This window comes from Schistocerca gregaria, chromosome 1 (assembly GCF_023897955.1).
Source record: "Schistocerca gregaria isolate iqSchGreg1 chromosome 1, iqSchGreg1.2, whole genome shotgun sequence".
NCBI lineage: Eukaryota > Metazoa > Arthropoda > Insecta > Orthoptera > Acrididae > Schistocerca > Schistocerca gregaria.
In genome coordinates this window covers 809,839,851-809,861,506 of record NC_064920.1, presented here as the reverse complement: position 1 = coordinate 809,861,506, position 21,656 = coordinate 809,839,851, and the positions used below count along the sequence as shown (strand labels likewise).

Genomic DNA, 21,656 nt, shown 5'->3' with positions numbered 1-21,656 from the left:
AGAGAGATGGCAGAATTTTGAGAGCGGACGGTCTAGACGTGTGTAGTATTGGATATCATGAACTGATATTATTAAGGTAAATATGTTGCTTTTTCTCTATCAAAATCTTTCATTTTCCAACTATGCCTATCAGTAGTTAGTGCTTTCAGTAGTTTGAATCTTTTATTTAGCTGGCAGTATTGGCGCACGCTGTATTGCAGTAGCTTGAGTAACGAAGATTTTTGTGAGGTAAGTGGTTCATGAAAGGTATAGGTTATTGTTAGTCAGGGCCATTCTTTTGTAGGGATTATAAAAAGTCAGATTGCGTTGCGCTAAAAAAATGTTGTGTGTCAGTTTAGTGTTGATCAGAATAAGTAAAGAGAGAAATGCTTGAATACGTTTAGTTCTGCTCAGCTGTTTGAAAATCAAATAACGTAAGAGGTTTATCAGCACAGTACTTCATAATTTTTTCAAAGGGGATGTTTCAGCTCGTCCATAAACATATGCACGTTTTGCGTTTTGACGTCTGCGCCAGTACTGATTCCATAATTTTCTCAGATTTTTTCATATAAAATGACGCTTGTGAAGTTCTTTCTCCTAAAATTGATTCTATGGGAGACTGACTGTGCCGTTAATACTCAGCTAGCAATAATGTTGCTTTTGTGTCTCATTCATTAGCAAACCCGTTTATGACCTACGTTAAAAAATAAGAAAAATAAACGGAACGTGGTTTACAGTTCTGTGCTAGCAGTTTTTGTTATGAAATATAATTCTGTATTACTCACCACTGTCTTCATTAACTTAGGTCTTCCTGAAAGCTATCACCATATGGAAATCACAAACTAAAGAAAAAAAATCGAATCAACGTCTCATTGTGTATGGCTAAAAGGAAGCTTTGATACACAGAAATGCATTGATACTTCCCCATTGGATAACTGCTTGAGGGAAACATTCGCATATCGTGTGTGCACTGCAAAGGATTAGAGATCTGTTAAATTGAAATAGTTAAATCGCTATTAGCAGTTCCATAAAACCAGATACGTAATTTTAATAGTATTTGGTTATGAACCCTTCGTATAGGAACGACCGAGCCTTACAATTATTGACAAAGAACAAGTCGGCAGCAATTACAGTGCCAGAAATTTACATTAGCCAGCGGTAAAGTATGCGCATGCGCTCCTGTTGCTAACAGAAGCCTGTCTTAACTGTCGCTGTTCCACGTTCGTTGGCTCCGTCGATCGTGGGCAGGCCCGCCCTCTATTATGAACGAAACTGAGCCTATTTTGTTTTCCACCCATTCATATTATGTTAAACAATCGCTTTTCTTTGCTTAGTGTATCATCAGAGGGACTCGGCGGAGCACAACAGTATGTGGTTTCTGCGCAGACAAGACAGCGGCAAACGTCTGACTATTCAGGATCGGGGTAATCGACTCTCCTCATTACTTCGCAGCGCCGTTTTTTTTTTATTTTACCTAAATTACACTAGTGCGTACACACAAGCGAGGAATAAGTATTTCAGAAATCGTTCATTTACAAATACTGAGTCAACGCGCCGAACTATTTGCATTAACTCGGAGATCAAAAAATTTCATAGACAGCGCATGTTGAATCGGTTCAGCACTACCCTAAAATCTCTTGGAAAGCAGTGTCAACGAATATTGTAATAAGTCACCTACAACAAAGTTTTGTTATGAAATAAGCATTTATTTGGAAGCTTCTGTTGACGCGGTGGTTTTTTAAAAACGTTTCCATCTTCAGTTGATGTTCTTAAAAGTTTCGAATTTCCCGTCGACAACTTTAAATTACGTTGTGGAGTGATTCTCTGCGCAGAAGTTCTCCAGAGATGCCATTGGCTCTGCCTTAACACCAGTCGCAGATTGTGTTAATGCATAATTTTCATCTGAAATTTTGAAATTAGAACCTGAACAACTCTTTGGGGCACGAAACTTGGTGAAGACTACGCCTCTTTCTTTTTATCGTCGGCATCGTCCATGTACCTCCTGACATCTGTCGTGCAGAGAACGTAATCCCTCTATTATGAGCACGAGGTTCCCAGAAAAGAATAACAGGACGTGTTTTCGCTGACGAGGCGCTCTTGTTTGTGAAGGATTACTGTTCGCGTGACTTTGGAGTTTCCAGCGCTGCGCTTTCTGTCCAGTCCATTTTTCTGAGCGAAGATGGCGCCCATGTAATTCCTTGTGTGTGTGTGTGTGTGTGCGTGTGCGTGTGCGTGTGCGTGTGCGTGTGCGTGTGCGTGTGTGTGTGTGTGTGTGTGTGTGTGTGTGTGTGTCGCTCTGGGCAGACAGGAGCTGACCCCTAATTGGCTGCTGCTTCTTGCGAGGGCACGCACGGGCAGAGCCTCTCGGTCCCCTCCCGTTGTCCCCACAAACGCGTGTCCCCTCCGTTCCCGTAAAGCGCCGTGTCATCGCCTGTCCCAATTAGGTAGGTGTCTGCGAGTTATTGTCACCGCGGCCCAGCCACACATCCCTGCGACCACGTCCTCGTCCCACAATTCTCTTCTTCCGTCTACAATCACAATTTCCTTTCATCTTAATAACTCCCTCGTTTGTTCTCTACTTCCCTCTCTCTCTCTCTCTCTCTCTCTCTCTCTCTCTCTCTCTCTCTCTCTAGCTCGCTGCTCGCTCACCTTCCTCCTCCTCCTCCTCCTCCTCCTCCTCCTCTTCTGTTCAAGAAAAAATTAACGATGGTCTTGTTCTTCTGTTGCAGACGTGGTTCTTCACGGACACAGACGATCCAGAGTTTCAGCTGAAGACTAGTAAGTATACGGCACTCTCAATCTTTGTCAGCATAAATGAATCAGTAATACAGTGTGTTCAATAAGTAACTATGCACGTCATAACTTGCTGTATTAAAGTCATGGAAGTTTAAAGAGATGCTGGAAGTGATCCCCTTCAACTTAAAAACACAGTTGCACACTTTTATGCATGTTCTTTAAGACGTGCAGAACATTGAGAGTGATGTTCCGAATGTGACGTGTCAGTGCAGCATATTCTTCTATGGTGTGTGGATTGCCTTCATAAGCCTTCCCCTTCATCGTACCCCATAGAAAGTAATCCGATGGAACCAAGTCGGGTAAACGCGGAGGCCTGAGTCCACGAGAGATCATGCGGTCACCGAAGATCTCCTTTAAAAAGTTCATCGCCTTGTGGGCGGTATGTGCAGTCACCCCATCCTATTGGAAGCAGGCATTCTCAATTGTGGCCGAGCGGTTCTAGGCGCTACAGTCTGGAACCGCGCGACCGCTACGGTCGTGGGTTCGAATCCTGCCTCGGGCATGGATGTGTGTGATGTCCTTAGGTTAGTTAGGTTTAAGTAGTTCTAAGTTCCAGGGGACTGATGACATCATATGTTAAGTCCCATAGTGCTCAGACCCATTCTCAATTTCGTCCCCATTCAGTTCACCTAGGAAGGGCTCCAGAATGCAGGTGCCGTACCGTTCTGCATTTATGGTGTCCCGAAAGAAGATAGGCCCAATGCTGCGATTGCGAGTCCCCCCCCCCCCCCCCCCCCCCCGACACACACACACACACACACACACACACACACACACACACACCAACCTTTTGATCATGCAGTGGGGACGCCTCACATTCATGCGGATTCTCCGTAGTCCATACACGACTATTCTAGCTACTCACGTAACCGGAAGCATGAAACCATACCTCATCCGTGAAAAAAACGTCGTGTAGAATTCCCTCATCGTTGTCCTGCAGGAAGAACAGAAATCAGTTTAAAAAGTTCACACGCATCGGGACATCTGTGTATCTCAGTTACAGTTATTTTGTACGGATACATGGACAGTGACGTCCGGAGAATCTTGTGAGCGGAACACACGGGCACTGCTGAACTAGTTGTCTAACCGATTTCTTTGGACTTTACAGCATCATGTCTTGCACCTCCGCCACCTTCTCTTCGGATGTTGATGGCCTGTCTGATTTTAGAGCATTATGAAAGCGACTTTTCTTTCGAAACTTGGTGATGAAGTTCCGTACAGCATTGCGATTAGGCATCTTCACTTCTGGTAACTTTGTTGCAAATTGTGCTTCTACTGCTTAGGCAAACTTGTGTCCATTGCGAAACACATGCTCCACAAGAAACACTCTTCGTTCAGTCATCAGCATGGTGACCTGGGCCACAATGTCACCCAAGACGTTGGTCTTCAGTCAAACCGGACCTGCGAACAAATACAATTACCTGGTCAAATGCGGTTCTGACGTGTTAAACAATTGAAAACGTTATATTAATAATTGACAATCGTATCAATGTTGACTTAGAACACAAGGTACTGCATAGTTACTTCTTCAACGCCCGGTATTAAAGTTTGCTATCACTGTTTTGTCAGAATTTATCATTAACTTGTTACTCTCACAACCAATCTTGTTATAAATCAATTTTATTTTGCATCGTAGGATCATTTCTTATCTCAGTCCGCTTCTGAAAACATGTTTAGCAACTACATGAATAGTTAGCGAGAACTAAGATAGCCGAACCTTTACTTCCTCTTACACGTCCAGAATGCTTGGTTCGTGCTCTATTATGTTGAGAAACTTCGTGAATAATTGTTATTCTGTATTCATTAGGTCATTAAAAAGTCACGACTTTGGAACAGAAAGAAATTGGTGTAGTCCATAAAAGCGACGTGCAACTTAATATTACACTGGAAGAGATTGTCGAATTTGATACATTTTGATCTATAACAGGCTTCTCAAAAGTATGTTGTAGTAAAGTTTGTAGACTTCATGCTTATAGGACTGTAGTCACCCATTTCCAATTTTTATCCTTAAAGCATAAACATTTAATGCTTCCATTTTCTGAGAAAATCACAGTTTTCCAGGTAGGCGCCACTTCATGTGCATTTTAGCGAGAAAAAAAGCTTAGCTAAAGCAGCGGCAGAGAGGCTAACGCTTGAGGCTTGGAGCTTTAGCGTCCAGTGTTGGACACCTGATATTATTTTCATGTTTACGTTTCATTTATCTACTCCCATGTCCGTAGAAGATCATTCCACGAATGTTTTACAATTTATATTGAAATGACGTTGTCATTATTCGTCTACTACTAGTGAATATATTTTAAGAGAAGAAATCGATCAATGAACGAGGAAATTATTAAATTGGTCCGTTATGCGTAGATTGCCACGGCATTATTGCCAGCGCGTGTAATCTTCAGCAGCGTTAACGAAGTTTTTTTTTCCGAGCGAGATTCCTACGAAGAAATGTCACTGCGGCAAACATGCATTAGCACGATGCTCGTCATGTTCAGAATTTCTGTTTCGAATGTTTCTATGAACGGTTTCACCCAAGGGGATGCACCAAATCGTCCTGCAGAATAAACATGTTCTGGTCTTCAGTCCAGAGACGGGTATGATGCAGCTCTCCATGATACTGTGTCCTCTGCAAGCTTCTTCATCTCCCAGTACCCACTGCAATCTACATCCTTCTGAATCTGCTCAGTGTATTCATCTCTTGGTCTCCCTCTACGATTTTTACCCTCCACGCTGCCCTCCAATGCTAAATTTGTGATCCTTTGATGCCTCAGAATATGCCCTACTACCAACCGATCCCTTCTTCTAGTCAAGTTGTGCCACAAACTCCTCTTCTCCCCAATTCTATTCAATACCTCCTCATTAGTTATGTGATCTACCCATCTAATCTTCAGCATTCTTCTGTAGCACCACATTTCGAAAGCTTCTATTCTCTTCTTGTCCAAACTATTTATCGTCCATGTTTCACTTCCATACAAATACTTTCAGAAACGACTTCCTTTCACTTAAATCTATACTCGATGTTAAGAAATTTCTCTTCTTCAGAAATGCTTTCCTTGCCATTGCCAGTCTACATTTTATATCCTCTCTACTTCGACCATCATCAGTTATTTTGCTCACCAAATAGCAATACTCCTTTACTACTTTAAGTGTCTCATTACCTAATCTAATTCCCGCAGCATCACCCGATTTAATTCGACTACATTCCATTATTCTCGTATTGCTTTTGTTGTTCATCTTATATCCTCCTTTAAAGACCATGTCCATTCCGTTCAGCTGCTCTTCCAGGTCCTTTGCTGTCGCTGACAGAACTACAATGTCATCGGCGAACCTCAAAAGTTTTTATTTCTTCTCCATGGATTTTAATACCTACTCCAAATTTTTCTTTTGTTTCCTTTACTGCTTGCTCAATATACAGATTGAATAACATCCTGGATAGGCTACAACCCTGTCTGACTTCCTTCCCAACCATTGCTTCAGTTTCATGCCCCTTGACTCTTATAACTGCCATCTGGTTTCTGTACAAATTGTAAATAGCCTTTCGCTCACTGTATTTTACCATAACAATATATATATATAAGTTAAATGTAGGAATATGAGGATTTAAATATATTTTAACCCATGAAAATACCATACACATACAAAGATATTATGTAATAAATGTATGACTCTGAAACCCAGTTCCAATTTTACAGCAACTATCGCACTCGTATTCCCTAACTTGATGAGAAACATTCATATAGTAACCTTCTGCGGACATGGGTACATGAATAAAATAAAGTAAATAAAAACAATAATTGTGTTTCGAACTCGGGGCGCAAAAGTGAGAAGGGCCGCGACGGTAGCCACCGTTTCAGCTGAGATAATCTTACGCCAAAAAGGCATCTGAACTACGTCGAAAACATTACCGTCTTTTTCTTAGAAACGATCGAATGTGTAAGGATAAGCCGAGACACTGTTTCGTTTATTTTTACTCGTCTTCCACTACGCCGAGTTTCAGGGAAATCTGATAGTGACCTGTATCGTGTTCTCGTCAGACTCACCAGTAGATACTAAGACATCAACGGTTTCATCTCACGGGGTCGCGAGCATCGTTCTGCGGCGCGTAGGCAGTGGCTGTAAATAATGGCAAAGTGAGACGAGACGTGAGCGCCGCCAGGTCACGACACGCGGCAGAGTCAACAGGTTGGAGCGCGGGCAGAGCGCCGAGGGGCGGCAGGTGCTGCGACGAGCTCCCTGCCCCTCCCCCGCCACAGCCGCGGCGTTCAACTCCGCCCGCAGGGCTCCCCCGCAAACAAACACGACCCTCTTGATTGGGCCCACATGCTGCTGAAGGCCTCCAGCCGCCACTCCGTGGGGCGTCACGCAACGCTGGCAATATAACACGGGTGTCTTGGCTGCGTCCGACGATCTTCGTAAACGTCAAATGGTATCTCCGAAAAGCTCTGTGCCACAAACAACGAAGCGTTGGCAGCTTTACTTCATTTGTTTCTAGTCCGCAGATCATACTTTTCAGCCCAAAATACGACTAACACCATTACTTTCTTACTTTCCTACCATTCTTCAGGGAAGATGGATTTACCGGGATAGTTGGAACAGGTCAGGAGACGTTCCATATGGTGATACTCGCCACAGACAAATCTGTTGTCAAACGTCCCCATTTGATGAGGTGTTAGGCCTCGTCTAATGAGGTTGAAGCACCTTCAAATGATCCATCCCGCTGCTGGCCATCTACTGTGGTGAATGGTAACCATTGGGATGTTCGATAAGTTCTTTATTCCGTACAAATCATTTGCGGGATTCGTTTTAACGGTGCATAGGAACCTCCAAACAAGGACTGGCGTTCATAGAAGTTCCGCTTAATTTTCAGTGTGTTGGTGACCGGCTTCTCGGAATTTGGGGTCTGTAAACCCGGCAATTTGCATAGTATACCGAGTGGTGAAGATGAAGTTTCAAAAGAAGATTGAAGCACCTACACACACACACACACCTACACACACACACCTACACACACACACACACACACCTACACACACACACACACACACCTACACACACACACACACACCTACACACACACACACACACCTACCTACACACACACACCTACCTAAACACACACACACACACACCTACCTACACACACACACCTACCTACACACACACACCTACCTACACACACACACACCTACCTACACACACACACACACACACACACCTACCTACACACACACACACACCTACCTACACACACACACACCTACCTACACACACACACACCTACCTACACACACACACACACACCTACCTACACACACACACACACACCTACCTACACACACACACACACACACCTACCTACACACACACACACACACCTACCTACACACACACACACACACCTACCTACACACACACACACACACCTACCTACACACACACACCTACCTACCTACACACACACACCTACCTACCTACCTACACACACACACCTACCTACCTACCTACACACACACACCTACCTACCTACCTACACACACACACCTACCTACCTACACACACACACACACCTACCTACCTACACACACACACACACACACACCTACCTACACACACACACACACACCTACCTACACACACACACACACACCTACCTACACACACACACACACCTACCTACACACACACACCTACCTACACACACACACACCTACCTACCTACACACACACACCTACCTACCTACACACACACACCTACCTACACACACACACACACACCTACCTACACACACACACACACACACACACACACACACACACACACACACCTACCTACACACACACACACACCTACCTACACACACACACACACACACACACCTACCTACACACACACACACGCCTACCTACACACACACCTACACACACACACACACCTACCTACACACACACACACACACACACACCTACCTACACACACACACACACCTACCTACACACACACACACACCTACCTACACACACACACACACCTACCTACACACACACACACACCTACCTACACACACACACCTACCTACACACACACACCTACCTACACACACACCTACCTACACACACACCTACCTACACACACACCTACCTACACACACACCTACCTACACACACACCTACCTACACACACACACCTACCTACACACACACACCTACCTACACACACACACCTACCTACACACACACACCTACCTACACACACACACCTACCTACACACACACACCTACCTAGACACACACCTACCTAGACACACACCTACCTAGACACACACCTACCTAGACACACACCTACCTAGACACACACCTACCTAGACACACACCTACCTAGACACACACCTACCTAGACACACACCTACCTAGACACACACCTACCTAGACACACACCTACCTAGACACACACCTACCTAGACACACACCTACCTAGACACACACCTACCTAGACACACACCTACCTAGACACACACCTACCTAGACACACACCTACCTAGACACACACCTACCTAGACACACACCTACCTAGACACACACCTACCTAGACACACACCTACCTAGACACACACCTACCTAGACACACACCTACCTACCTACACACACACACACACACACCTACCTACCTACACACACACACACACACACCTACCTACCCACACACACACACACACACACCTACCTACCTACACACACACACACACACACACACACCTACCTACCTACACACACACACACACACACACCTACCTACCTACCTACACACACACACACACACACACACCTACCTACCTACCTACACACACACACACACACACACACCTACCTACCTACACACACACACAGAGAGAGAGAGAGAGAGAGAGAGAGAGAGAGAGGGAGAGAGAAAAGTAAGTCTTCTTCTCACGTTACACCCAAGACTAAAAATGATAAATTACAGTGAAAGAACAGGAAAACAAACCTCATAGTGATCCGTAGAATGTGTGTTCAAAAATGGTTCATATGGCTCTGAGCACTATGGGACTTCACTTCTGAGGTCATCAGTCCCCTAGAACCTAGAAGTACTTAAACCTAACTAACCTACGGACATCGCACACATCCATGCCCGAGGCAGGATTCGACCCTGCGACCGTAGCGGTCGTTCGGTTCCAGATTGTAGCGCCTAGAACCGCGCGGCCGCCAGAATGTGTGTCTTTGTATACGGACGAAGATACGAAGTATTCGATTTGGGGTCACAAATTACATTCCTGTGCTTCGACGAGTTGTTATATGCGGAACGTACCCCATACCGTCATTGCACAGGACTAATCCGTTACCTTCGTTTCTCTGAAACCAGTCACTGATTTATTGAGAAACTGTTGGCAAGATTTGATCGCAGTCTGATTCCCCGTAAGAGAATGCGGATTTATATCATTGTATTTTAAAACAGTTCAGACTTCGAATACTTTTAGACGTATGTGTTAGAGATGAGCTAGATCAGAAGTAAAGTTTTTTATTCTACTGCGGATTTACTTCGTCAGCTCGGTAAATAACTAAGGTTTATACCCATAACATAGCTGGTGTCACATCTTCAACTGTGTTAGTTTTCCAGCCGAGCGGTCTCAGGCGCTTTAGTTACGGACTGATATCCCGGCGGAGGTTACAGTCCTCCTTCGGGCATGGGGGTGTGTGTGTGTGTATTTGACCTTAAGATAATTTAGGTTAAGTAGTGTGTAGGCTTAGGGACTGATGACCTTAGCAGTTAAGCCCCATAAGATTTCACACACATTTGAACATTTGTTAGTTTTCGGTAAAAAATATCGAAGAAGCATATGGCAGATAAAAATGCAAGTTTAAGCATGATTCACTAAAAAAGTGTGTTTTAGCTTGGAACCAGACAGTGTTGCTTAAGAAATTCTGCAGCAGTGAGATATCCAAATATCATTAAACCTGGTTCAAACGTATTCTTTTACTGCGTGACGATAAACTCTAGCAAAAGTCCGAATATAATGCGAAGACATTTCCGAGCGAAGTGGGACAGTGGTAAACGCACAGGACTCGCATTCGGGAGGACGACGCCTCAAACCCTGCGTTCGGCCATCCTGATTTAGGTTTTCCGTGATTTCCTTAAATTGCTTCGGGTAAATGCCGGGATGGTTCCTCTGAAAGGGCACGGCCGATTTCCTCCCCCCCCCCCCTTCATTCCTAATCTGATGGCACCGATGGCCTCGCTGTTTGGTCCCCTCTCCCAAATCAATCCACAGGACTCACATTCATAAGGGAGAAGGTTCAAGCCCTGTCCAGCCATCCAGATTTAGGTTTTCCGTAGCTTCATTAAATCGATTAAGGTAATCGTCAAGATGTGTCCTTAGGAAAGGACGCGGCCGATTTCGCTCCGCATCCTGTTCCATTTCTAGGTTGTGCTCCTTCTCTAATGACCTCGCCGTCGTCGGCATGTGAAGGGGCGAATCATGTCTCTACTGTTCTGCTATTATCTTAGGCTGTGATGTTGAGCTCTTTGCAATGAGTGGCGTTTTTATATGTATAAAAATAGTTCTAGGATGAAAGAGAACACTTCCTGTTGTTAGCGACACAGCAGTTGGCGACTGTGACATAGCATGGTGTGAAGGTCGGCTTGCCGGTCGCGCCCTTTCTGAGGCCCTCCTGCCTCATTGCTTGGGGAGCTTGTGCGGGCTGTGTTGAGAGCCGAGACCTGGTGACGTAAGCTGGCAGGAAGCTGCCATTGTAAGGTAATTGCAGCTCTGGCGGGGAAACAAAAGAGCGGCGAGGACGCGGCTCCGGAAGTCTGAATGCGGCAGGTGCGGCGAGCGCCCTGTCACTCCGCGGGAAGAAGGGCGAGGAAGCGGCCGCCCCATCCTGTTTACGCTCTGCCGCCAGAGTTCGAGTGTGCTTTCTTAATGTCTTGTCACGAATGATTACTAAAAACTGCTCTCTAACACTCATTTCTTTCCTTTTCTTTGCAGATGGTCACATGATCAACACGAACTGTTCCTCTTCGCATAACAGGTGAGTTTTTGTGTCTTAGATGGTTCCTTATATTAGCGTTACTCCTCTGACGATAATGGGGAAAGAGCTTTTACGGAGCAGTTTAGACTCTCTCTCTCTCTCTCTCTCTCTCTCTCTCTCTCTCTCTCTCTCTCTCTCTCTCTCTCTCTCCGTATTCTGGTGTAGTCTTGTAGCTATAACTACTTGCTACCATGGCAGAGATCGCTAAGGCACGTTTGTGCGAAGAACTACGATCTAGATATAAACAGTTGGTGTTCTGGTAATCTAAGAGATAAGTATTCATTTTTCCAAAGAAAATTGCGCACTGACTCCTCAGGTGGATGCACCGATAAGTGGTGCGAAACCGGTCGCAGGTTTAATAAAAATCATTGGTACAGCCAGTGCGGAATTTTCTTTGGAAAAGTCTCGAAGTTTGCTGTGGTTGCCCGCCCTACAAAACAACAATAAGTATTCAGAAACCGGAAAGAGAAGGACAAATAGTGGCATAAAATTCCCGAACACAACAGTGTCTTCAGTTGTATCCCAAGTCCACGTGCAGTATGCAACGAAATAATTTATAAAGTTCAGTTTGTGGTGACCCATTGATCCCTTGATGCTACGCAAGAGGAAAAGGCTATGTTGTATTTAGAAAAAAAGTCTAGATAGAACAAATTGCATTTATTAGTGACTGGTTTCAATCCAAAGGCTAACCATATTCAGACCGCACTCCAGAGTTTTGATGTGTGGAGACAGCAGGAACTGCAGAAGTCTCCAGGTGCTGGCAACGGGTGACACTCAACTTTGTAGTGCGATCTGGTCACCAATACACGTGATTTGTTTGATGTAGACTGGTATTTCTAAGTAAAATCGTGAAATAGATCAGAATTTCCACAAAAAGGCTGTGGGATGGCACTGGGTTTCATTCTCCGCCAAACATGCAACATAACTTTCCTGAGGGAAATTGAATTTTTCACTTAAAAAAGGCGGTATTCCACATTGCTGATAATCTTGGTGCACGAAGATAGTGCCATAAATTTGTAATGAAAACATGAAGTAACAGATGCGAGTAAGTCTATTAAATGAAGAATATTGCCTCATTGATAATTTTATGGCTGTTACGATTAAAATATCCGGTACATTTCCACGCACCAGTGACTCGTTTTATGAAGATAAAAGCGCAATACCAATACTCACTCGTGAGCTGGTTCCATGGGGCGTTTGTGATACGTGTAGTCATATGGCTGTTAAATACAGCTGGAATATTTCACGGCAGATGGTGCGTTACGCGAGCATAATATTCCGTACATGCATTTTTGCGTGCACCACCGATTGATGTGAGCGAAAAACGCACATTATTCCAAATCATAAGGAGATGGCGATGTAACCACAAATGGACAGGATCATTAGCCACGTAATACCCAGCTTCAGCGCGGGCTCGTACTAAGTTGCTATGGAGTGTCTGTGTGCCTGTTCACTGTTGTTAAAACTGTTGTTTCAGGGCAGCTGTGAAAGTTGCACAAACAGGAAATAGAAGCCCTAAAGGGCGGAAGCAGGAGTATCGTTTAATATCGCATTGACAGCGAGTTCGTTAGCGACGGACCACAAGTTCGGACTGGTGAAGAAAGTTGAACGATCCTATTCAAAGGAACCATCTCGGCATTCGCTTTTAGTAATTAAGGAATTGACGGAAGACTGAAGACTTGCCAGTGAAGATTGCACGTGAAATCATATGTGAATACGAGACTGTCGTTTAATATGCAAGTGATAAACCATTATGAGAAAAATAGGCGTAAGATATAGGGAAAGACGGGACGAAGCAAGAACATGAAAAGCAGACTTGCACTGGCAAATAGGGCACTCGTGGTGAAGAGAAGGCTGCTAGTATGAAACATAAGCCTTAATCTGAAAAAAAAAAGCTCTTGGACGTACTTGTGGAGCACAGCATTGTATGATAGTGAAACATGGTCTGTCGGAAAACCGGAATAGAAGAGCATCGAAGCATTTGGGATGCGGTGCTACAGAATAACGTTGAAAAGTAGCTGTTTTTGTAAGGTACGGAATGAGGTGGTTCTCCGCAGAAGCGGCGAGGAAAAGAATATGTGAAAAAAACTGACAGTGAAGGACCGGATGATAGTACATCTGTTCAGGCATCAGGGAATAACCTTCATGCTAGCACTGGTAGCTGTAGAGGATAACAGCTGAACAGGAAGACCCAGACTGGAATACATCCAGCACATAATTGAGGACGTAGATTGCAAGTGCTATTCTGAGATGAAATGGTTGGCAGAGGTGAGAGATTCGTGGCGGGCCGCAGCAAACCAGTCACAAGACTGATGACTTAAAAAGATGCAAGGAAAATTGTCAAACCGTCAAGTGTAATTAAAACATCCACGATGTAAGACAGCGAGATAATTGAAAGGTGCTGTCACAGTCGAATGTATTTGTTTTCGTGTGCTCATTTTACTTTAAGTAGCTGTATTTTTATTGCTGATGTTCGTCACACAAAGAATCTTGTCAACTAAATTTGCAGTAGCTGTTCGGCAATCGTGGCGGCGCCGAGGAATCGCTGAGGTAGTAACTCCGTGCAGTTGTTCTGAACTCGGAGCAAAAATAACAGGAAAAAAAATGTCACATTTCAGTTCTGTTGTTCCGAAGCCCGGTGTGCTACATCCTTCATTCTTGGAACGTACGTCACTTTTATTCCTTTTCTTTTGTCACATAATTTCTAAGCCCCCTTGTCTGTGAAGGCCGACGAAATACAAGTTGTGCTGCGACAATCATTTTCTTCAACGAGGTAACTCGACAACAAGAAGAGCCATCGTGAGGGTGAACTTTCATTTCTCTTGAATGTGAAATGACATCCGCATTTCAGTGCGGAAGGCCATTATGCTAAGCTGGCCACTGCCGCATCTGCAGCGTCACCGTAGTCGCTCGTTACTGCAGGCTCAAGACACTGGACAGCGGGACACACAATCACGCTTACTGGCTCGGCGTGGAGAACGAGCGTATCTACAGAATACCTTCCCCCACCGAACCCGGCTCTATTGAGGTGTTTTTTGAAATTGGCTCGGCAGTAAGGTGTTTCCCCTATAATTCAGTAGTGCCCTATATAGAGGGGCTCTGTGTATTCAAAGAACAACTGCGGAACAGTATTACACAAATTTTGATCCGTGTGTCAGGACGGAAATAGTGTAAACAAAGTATTCAGAACTTCAAATGATGGTTAAAAGCCCTTCGGTCTTGCGCGAGCCATCAAAAAACGGGGAAAAACCGAAAGCGGAGAACGGTAAAAAATTGATTTCGTAGCAGCTGCGGAAAATGGCCATACAAAGAAAACTATATGATGTGCTGATGAAGAGGAGAACACAGCAGGCGACACAGTTTGTGCAAGCGGAGTTTATTTGAAGGCGCCTACAGGTCGACTGCGCTGTTAAAATTAGCGCAAGTTCGTATGAAATGAGAAACAGCATCCTGCCATATCAGGAAAAAGAGGAGTTGGAAGGGAGTCATGGTGTCAGAAAGTGCTGTACTTCTTGTAAAGAGGAAAACGCCAACGGCAGATGTGGACTCCTATCAATAGGAGGTTAAATGTAACATCTGAATACATAGTATTTGCACACTTTAAGGAAAAAATACAACGCGCCACGTAGAAGCATCCGAATGGCATGGAAATCGATAGACGTTATGTGCGTTTACAGAAAAAATGATTACCATGTGGATGGTACAATCAAGAGAAAGAGCTTCACATATTGAGCAAGCCAGTAACGCGTTGTTCTACCTCTTCCCTTTATGCAAGCAATTATTCGGCTTAGCACTGATGGATAAGGTGTTGGATGCCCTCCTGGGGGATGTCGCATGAACCTCTGGTCGATTGGTGCGTTAGATCGTCAAAATCCCGAGGTGGATGAAAGGCCCTGCTCACACCCAGACGTTCTCAACTGGTGACAGATCCGACGACCTTGCTGGTCAAGGTAGGATTTGGCCAGCATGAAGAAAGCAGTAGAAACTCTGCGTGCGGGCGGGCATTATTTTGCTGAAATATAAGCCCATTAAGACTTGCCATGAATACTAATAAAATGGGACATATAATGTCTTCGTCGGACCGCTGTGCTGTAAGGGTATCGCAGGTGACAACCAAAGGGATCCTACTATAAAGTGGCAACCCAGGTCATCGCTCCTCTTTGTTGGGCCGTATGGCGGCCAACAGTCAGGTTGATGCCCCATCGCTGTCTGGGGCGTCTCCAGACACGTCGTAGTCCTGGAACCTCATTGACTGGAGTAGAACTGTCTTCAGTGATTAGTCCTGCTTCCAACTCAGCTCCAATGACCAGCGAAGAGGTGTCTAGAGACGCCCGAGACAGCTTTTGGGGTACCAACCTGACCGTCACCCGCTATACGGCTAGACAACGAGGAGTGATGATCAGGGGTGCCACTTCATCTCATAGCAGGACCCCTCTGGTTGTCATCCGCGGTAGCCTTACAGCACAGTGACACGTCGACGATACTTTTCGCACCGTTTTGTTCCCCGATCTAATGCGCCAGCTGGACAGATGTTGGCAAGATTTCCTCAGGGCTAAATCCAACATTCTATCAATCAATGGCAAGGCGAATAGTTGCTTGCATAAGGGCCAGAGGTGGACCAACACATTATTTACTTGCTTAATTTGTGAAACTCCCTCTCTTGGATAAATCATCCAATTTTTCTGAAATTGTAATTTTTTTTCTCCTTGTGCATAACATCTACAGATTTCTGTGCCATTCGGATAGTTCCTTCGTGGTGCGTCGTTTTTCTCTTTTTCACCTTAGTGTGTATTATCGAGGAACGAGATTCAGTAAACATCCTCAGTAGTTTTATTAAATTTTTTAATTTAATCGTATGGCTAGGGCCCCGCGCCGGGCAGACCGTTCGCTGGGTGCTGATCTTTCAATTTGACGCCACTTCGGCGACCTGTAGTCGACGAGGATGATAGGAGGAGGATGATGATGATGATGATGATGATGATGATGATGATGATGATAATAACACAACACCCTGTCTCTGGGCGGAGAAAATTTCCTGACCCAGCCGGGAACCGAACCCGGGACCAGAGGATTGACAATCCGTCACGCTGACAATTCAGCTACCGGGGGCGGACAGTTTTATTAAATAAGTCCAGACTAGTACTGCAATAATTAGTTTATATTGTTTCTCCCAGTCGTCTTCAGTTGCATTGTGTTGCTATCTAATGACTGCGATTTCGACAGCAAGTTTACCTGTTTTGTTTCTCTTAAACGACGTACCAAAGAAATGCGCAATTCGACGTACAGAAATGAGTCTTTTATCCAAAGACAATCGTCACTCTGAAGTAACCGGGATATGTGATGGTGCCATGGACTCTCCAGAAGACGGAACGTGGTTCTTAACAGTGTTCGTGATAACCACAAGGGTAAGTACAAGCTCTGTAACGTGCTCGCTTGCTGGCCACAAGCTTGATAAGGAGTTGTTGTGCTAGGGCGTTCCATTCCTCTCACAGGTCGGTTGACAACTGCTCGATGGTCATAGGTGTATGTGGATGCGCTCAATGAGAATAGTCGCCAAATATCCTCTCGTTCAAAGAGTTCCTCCATCTACGTTCTTCGATGCGATCGCGCATTTTCACCCATATATGTGAAGACAGGGCTGAATGCACTTTTCAAAAGAAGCACGCAGTGAAGGAGTACAGTGTCACAATAGCGTTGATTGGTGAGTGTACCGTGTGTAAAGATGTGGAGGTCAGTACACTCGCACAACATTACGCCCCCTCGCAGCTGTACCACATGGACCTCATGGATCACGTTCGACAAAGTTCCTGGTGCCTTACGTGCTTCCACCTCTCCCCGTATGAGAATAAATCCATCATTGTCAGTCGTGATCGTTCTGGTGGTCCAGATGTTACGGTGCATGGAGGGGCGATGTTGCATGGACGCACTGACTCCCAAATCGTTGGTCACGTTACACTCCCTGTACACATTATTGTGACTCTGTACCCTTTTCCTTCGTGCGTCTTTCCAGGGCTGCATTCGACCTTCACTTTATTTTTATGGGTGACAATGCGCGACCAAATCGAACACCGCGTTTGAAGGAGCACTTGGAATGAGAGAATGTTCGGTGACTGGACTGGCCTTCACGTTCTCCCGACTTGAACTTGATTGAGCGCATCCACATGCACCAACGACCGTCCAGCATTCGTCAGTGACGCTCATGGAGGAATAGGACGCGCTACCACACGAACTCCTTACCAAGCTTGTGCCCGGCAAGGTAGCGCTTTGCGAGGATGCATTGGCGTTCGTAGTGATCACACATCCTATTAAAAACCATGGCCCCCTATCAGTAATGTCTAGGGGTCACCATGAATTACGGTGACTCCAGTGTAATTAGCGTCTTTGAATAAAAGTGTCATTTCCGTTGGTCTCATTGCGAATTTCTTTTCAGTTACCGTCTGTGCTTTACCGTAGCAGTTCTTTCTGTGTGTGATCCAAATTAGATCGTGCTAAGTTACTTGCATGAGAAGGGAAGTATTCACGATCTGAAGAACTGCCGCCCCATTAGCTTACTTTCTGTTATATATAAAGTGTTCACTAAAGTTCTGATAAGTCGCGTTAAAATGGTAGTGGAGACCGCACAGCCCATAGAACAAGCTGGGTTCCGCAGTGGTTTCCGTACAACTGACCATATAAACACACTGCGTGAGGTAATTAGTCCGGCCAATAAGTATGAAATGCCGCTATGCATAGCCTTCATTGACTTCGAAAAAGCCTTTGATTCAATCACGCACACTGCAGTCATCCAAGCACTGGCTGAGCAAGGAGTCGGAGCAAAATATATAAACATATTGTGCAACATCTGTGACACGTCTGTAACACTTATCAACATAGGAAAAAACATTTGCGAATTTCCCATTGGAAAAGGAGTAAAGCAGGGCGATCCTATATCCCCGAAGTTATTAATAGCAGTTCTTGAGATGGCTATGTTCAAAATTATTTGGAACAACAGAGGAATAAAGGTAAACGGTAAAATGCTCACCAACTTGAGATTTGCTGACGATATAGTGGTCCTAGCTAACAGTAAGATGGAAATGCAGTCCTCTATAAAAGACGTAACAGATCGTTGCCAGGAAGTAGGACTTAAAATAGATCACTCTAAAACTAAAGTTACGAATAATAAGTGGGTAGCTGCAGGACAAGTAACACTGAACAGCAAAATCCTACCGAATACGTTTATCTGGGGCAATTAATTGACACAAAAGAGGATTTTCGTCGAATTAAACTGGGTTGGAGGGTTTACGGAAGGACTGCAACAGTTTTCAAATCTAACATACCAGTCTACTGAAAGAAGACAGTTTTTTATCAGAGTGTCGTACCGGTTTTAACGTATGGGTGTGAAACTTGGATTTTAAATGAATTTTTCAGAATGAAGCTTAGAACTGCTCAGAGAGCTATGGGAAGGTCAAAGTTAGGTCTCACTAAGAAAGATCGGCAGAAAAGTGAAGACATTCGAGCAATAACAGGAGTGAAAGATGTTATAGAACGGGTGAAGACTCTAAAATGGGAGTGCGCAGGACATATTGCAAGAACGAAGGATGGAAGATGGACAAAATCAGTTTGAGTGGAGCCCCAGAGAAAAACTAAGATCACCAGGGAAACTATCCTATCGCTGGGATAAGTAACTCAGGAAAGTTGCGGGCTTCAACTAGCAGAAGACAGCAGCGGACAGAGATTCACGGAGAAAACTCTTAAAAATGTATTTAATAACTTAAAGAGGCTACATATTGTATAGATTGAATTAGCTGAACAATACATAAATAAATAAGTTACTTGGTAGTAACACACAATGCGAAACTTAGTTTGGTCGTTATTTTCTGCACGCCAGTGTACTAGCGGCGTAGTCTGCTCTGGTAGAATAAATATTCCAGCACCTTGAGCAGTGATTGTAACACTGAGACCCAAGTATGCCAGCATAATTAGAAATCACTAACTAAGAATTCGACACCTTAATATCGCGCCTTAGCGTTTCGTGACGAGAGCCAAAAAAGGAAAAACTGGCGGAGGATAGCAGCTAGTGCGGCCGTGGCCTGGGACAACGCGCCGTATGTTGCGACGAAGCGGCCCGGCGCTCCATCAATAAGGCAAACGTTTGCCGAGGTGCCGGCGCTGTCGGCTTCCCATTGGCCGCGATTGGAACTTCATACGGCGGCGCGGAGGGGCCTATAAAAAGGGGGTAGCCTCGGCGGCCAAGGTCAACAAGCGCTGTAGAGGCCCTCGTGCGTCGGCTCTACCCTCGCTCGTGACAGCCTAATAAGGGTGACTGTCCGCCGGGAATAAAAGCCGGAAAAAAAGACGGCGGCGACGTTATAAAGCGTTTAGAAGTACATCAGCGATTATCACGTCGTAAAATTAGCCCGTCCGTAATTACGGCCGCGGTACCCCCCTCTCCCCCGCGCGGGCAACTCTCACGTTCGGAGTTTTTACGCAGTGGAGCGTGCGCGCGCTATTCGCCGGCGCTTTTTCGTAGGGTACGCGGTGCGGGGCGCTGTTATTACGCAGGTCAAAAGAGCTGCGAGGTCACGCGGTCTTATCGGGGGTCAGCTGCTAACGACGGATGCCGTAATGGTTCCGTGGACGAAGGGCTGCGCTTCCAGGAATCTGAAGCATGGCGGTGGCTCAGGGTGAAAGCGTAATGAAATATTAAGCAAAATAAGGGACTGAAGTTGTACACTGCGGCCCCTCCCGCCCCCCACCTCCCCATCCACACACGAAATAACAAATTTGGAAACTGAAAAAAAATCGACATTCCTTTTAAGGAGACAGTGATTCCCTAATTTCTAATTTTTGTAAATTTCTTGAGACGATCACTTTTTTTCGAAACGATCATAACCGGTTTCAGCCACGTTGGCCATCTTCATGCACTAAGAGCGACATTTAGTGAACAAATGTTTGAGTTTGACAACGCGTGAACATTTGTTAACTAAATGCTGCGCTTACCATCTCAAGACGGCCAACGTGGCTGAAGCTGGTTATGGTTCTTTCATAAAAAAGTGATAGTCAACAAATAACAAAAATTATGAATTGGGAAATAATGCCATAAATTAAGAATAATATGGCTCGCTTACACTGGATGAACGTGTGGATATACTGGGTGCTTCAAATTGAATATCAGTCTTAAGGCTTCGTAACATTTGTTACATTCAACTTAAAATTATAACTAATGTTGTACAGCAAATCAAACAGCAATTCAAAATTTTGTTTGGTATAACTGTGAGCCAAAGGAAGAATATGAATCGACCAAAGGTGACTGAAGAACATCTTGAACTAGTGAGAGTCCATAATGAGTAGCCCCAAGAAATTAATGGTGAATTAGCGGTTGGGTAATATCTGCGTACATATTTTAAGAACGCGCTTACAACTAAGTTTTCATCTTTTGAGGCTGTTGCAAACTCTAACGCCTACTTTGCTAACGAATTGTTGATGCACGACGATGAAGATTTCCTGGATCCTGTCATCTTCAGTGATGAATTGACATTTCAACTAAGTGGAAATATATGCCCCTCACAGCTGGGGTCAGCAAATCCGTACGGGATGGTAATGTTCCATCGAGACTGCCTTAAATTGAATGTTTTTTGTGCCATACAGGCGGTGTAGCAACTGTAACCGGTGCTTCTTGTTCTTGCCTCAATTGGAAGAAGCTGAACCGCAGATCTTCAGTTGGCAGGAAGATGGTGCGCTAGGGCTATGGGTGTTCTTGTTGTACACGAAGTACCACTGGGCTGTCCGACTGACTTCGGAATGCGCTAGGGCTTTTTTTTTATTTTCCAATGAGGGATTAAGGTTACGAAACTACACAAACTTCG

At 44.8% G+C, this 21,656-nt stretch overlaps 1 protein-coding gene across 1 annotated transcript in view; it reads left to right on the top strand.

Moving 5' to 3' along the window:
* Nucleotides 1-21,656, top strand: part of LOC126270700 (fringe glycosyltransferase) — a 570,474-nt gene that overhangs the window by 232,202 nt on the left and 316,616 nt on the right. Inside the window, exons 3-4 of the mRNA XM_049974091.1 lie at nt 2,709-2,757; nt 11,769-11,811. Coding sequence (XP_049830048.1) covers nt 2,709-2,757; nt 11,769-11,811 — 92 coding nt within the window. The remainder of the gene's footprint in view (nt 1-2,708; nt 2,758-11,768; nt 11,812-21,656) is intronic.